The following is a 2991-nucleotide window of genomic DNA, read 5'->3' on the forward strand; positions in this document are numbered from 1 at the left end:
ATAAAGACCAGTCTACAGGTATTTAGATTGATAACTTCATAACTTAAGCTTGTTATATATTTAATAACTGTGGAAGGCATACTTAGTTACCCATTACATGCCACAAAGCAAGATTCATATATTTTTAGTACATACTACCTGTAAAATATCAGAAAACTGTCAGATTGATAAAAAATATTCAGGAATCAACACTGTTTACAAGATTCTTATAGACTCATTAGTGATGTAACTTTTTGGTTTGACAAATCTAAACCATGCCTTCTATTCATTGCATCGATTGCATTACCGCTCCAGATTATAAACTAATGGAACGTCACTGTTCTGCTATGTTGATAGCATTCTTATTCATGAAGAGTGTTGAAAGAGCATAGTTGTGAAATTTACAGTCGAATGTTTCGTTAAACATGCTTTGCTACTAGCTTTCATAAAAATATACTGAAAGTGACATCTGTCGTGAGAATGAATGTTAGCGGACTTGTTTTGACCATGTTGACTGTATTGGAGAAGGTATCAGTACAGGTAACAGAGACCTTGCAAAAGTCCTCTAATTTCACCTATAGATAGATAAGGACATATTGCCATAGGCCTTAATTACGAATACCAATAAAATTTGCACACAAATTCAGAATTTCAACAATAAAAAACGTATCCTATCCGAAGAAATTTCGATTAAAATCCGAACTCAATTTGAGATGTTGGGTTTTCATGATGGACTGGAGCTGCGATGACATACAACTGCCTGGAGTGTTAAGAATCTTGTCCTAGAACGTTCGATATCTCCAGTGGATCAAAAGGTCAAGAGGTTCGGCAAACTCAGCCGTTCATAAGTTCTTATATGTGTGAAATCCTCGGTCGGTCTTAAAATTTCCAGGATGTGGCATCTAGGTCTGTATCGTATGACAACACTCGTCTCTCATGGGTTCTAAATTGCGCAATAACAGTATCAGTTGGCCTTGAGATCAAGATTGTGTGTTCGCCCCACAGGGCTACTATTCCATAACCTTTACCTCGGCGTGTAGCAGAAGAAGGCTTATAATGTTAGTGAAAATTAACGCCTGCCTCATAATGGAATAAACAAAATAACCCTTTACTCAGATGTAAATATTCAAGTCATATAAAAAGATGCCGAACGAAATTTTAACACGTGTAAAAATGTAGATGTCTCCTTACTAGCTAGGACTAGCAGAGATTCCTTTAGACAAGTGGTAGGGTGTCAGAGAGCGAGAGATCGCTAGTTCAAGGCCCAGCGAGGCGGGTATGTTTTGTTACTCGTCCATATTGCAGAGCGTTTGAAAAAATGAATCAGTCTTGGTTGAAATATTGCAAGAATTGACACAGGTCTGAGAAATACATGTATGGCCACATGTTAAAGCAACAGAAGTATAGATAAATTCCTCTTAAGTGTTAGAAGGGCTACCTACATCTCCACGCCCTTGTCAGTAAAACTGATAGGTACTCAAGAACCTTGATATATATTGAATAGAACATTAAGAGGAAGTAAAATTATTTAGTATAGAAGTTGTTTGTTCATTTATAGGGTTTATCCCCTCCAGAATAAACAGATCGGTTTCAGATCGGATCTCCTTTTGTAAATGCATATGGTGGTTGTCTCAGTTGCCAACACACAATGAAAGTGAAAGAAATATGTCACCGTAAATGTTACCCCAATTATTGTCACCAGTCAAGAATAGTCCTGTGTCCATATTGCTCGCTAAGGCCAATTAATTAATATACCCCATCTAAGTTAAATTACGTAACGAACGATGACGTATAAGGAGCAAGTAAAAGCCATCCCTATAGTAACGAATACCAATCGATATCAAAATCAAAATCATAGTTACCGGTAATTGAAAAAAAAACAACAAGAATAACGTTGATGCTTTTATCTGTTCAGGTAGTTTGGTGTTGATACATTTCGTGTTGAGACATTTGGTGTGGAGACATTTCGTGTTGAGACATTTGGTGTTGAGACATTTGGTGTGGAGACATTTGGTGTTGAGACATTTCGTGTTTAGACATTTGGTGTTGAGACATTTGGTGTTGAGACATTTCGTGTGGAGACATTTTGTGTTGAGACATTCCGTGTTTAGACATTTCGTGTGGAGACATTTTGTGTTGAGACATTTTGTGCTGAGACATTTCGTGTTGAGACATTTCGTGTGAAGACATTTGGTGTTTAGACATTTCGTGAGGAGACATTTCGTGTGGAGACATTTCGTGTTGAGACATTTGGTGTTGAGACATTTCGTGTTGAGACATTTCGTGTTTAGACATTTCATGTTGAGACATTTCGTGTGGAGACATTTCGTGTTGAGACATTTCGTGTTGAGACATTTCGTGTTGAGACATTTCGTGTTGAGACATTTCGTGTGGAGACATTTCGTGTTGAGACATTTCTTGTTGAGACATTTCGTGTTTAGACATTTGGTGTTTAGACATTTCGTGTTGAGACATTTGGTGTTGAGACATTTCGTGTTGAGACATTTGGTGTTGAGACATTTGGTGTTGATACATTTCGTTTTGATACATTTCGTGTTGAGACATTTCGTGTGGAGACATTTCGTGTTGAGACATTTCGTGTTGAGACATTTCTTGTTTAGACATTTCGTGTTTAGACATTTGGTGTTTAGACATTTGGTGTGGAGACATTTCGTGTTGAGACATTTCGTGTGGAGACATTTCGTGTTGATACATTTCGTGTGGAGACATTTCGTGTTGAGACATGTCGTGTTGAGACATTTCATGTTGAGACATTTCATGTTTAGACATTTCGTGTTGAGACATTTCGTGTTGAGACATTTCGTGTTGAGACATTTGGTGTTGAGACATTTCGTGTTTAGACATTTCGTGTTTAGACATTTGGAGTTGAGACATTTCGTGTTGAGACATTTCGTGTTTAGACATTTCGTGTTTAGACATTTGGAGTTGAGACATTTGGTGTTGAGACATTTCGTGTTGAGACATTTCCATCATATATTGCAGCTCAGCCAT

At 37.4% G+C, this 2991-nt stretch overlaps 1 protein-coding gene across 1 annotated transcript; it reads right to left on the reverse strand.

Annotated features, from left to right (window-relative positions):
• Positions 1 to 1890: 1890 nt before the first annotated feature.
• On the reverse strand, positions 1891 to 2991 carry LOC117330092 (putative cyclin-dependent serine/threonine-protein kinase DDB_G0272797/DDB_G0274007). Its single transcript, XM_033888311.1, has one exon. The coding sequence runs from the start codon at positions 2989 to 2991 to the stop codon at positions 1891 to 1893; it is 1101 nt and encodes a 366-aa protein (XP_033744202.1).

Source organism: Pecten maximus, chromosome 6 (genome assembly GCF_902652985.1).
Source record: "Pecten maximus chromosome 6, xPecMax1.1, whole genome shotgun sequence".
NCBI lineage: Eukaryota > Metazoa > Mollusca > Bivalvia > Pectinida > Pectinidae > Pecten > Pecten maximus.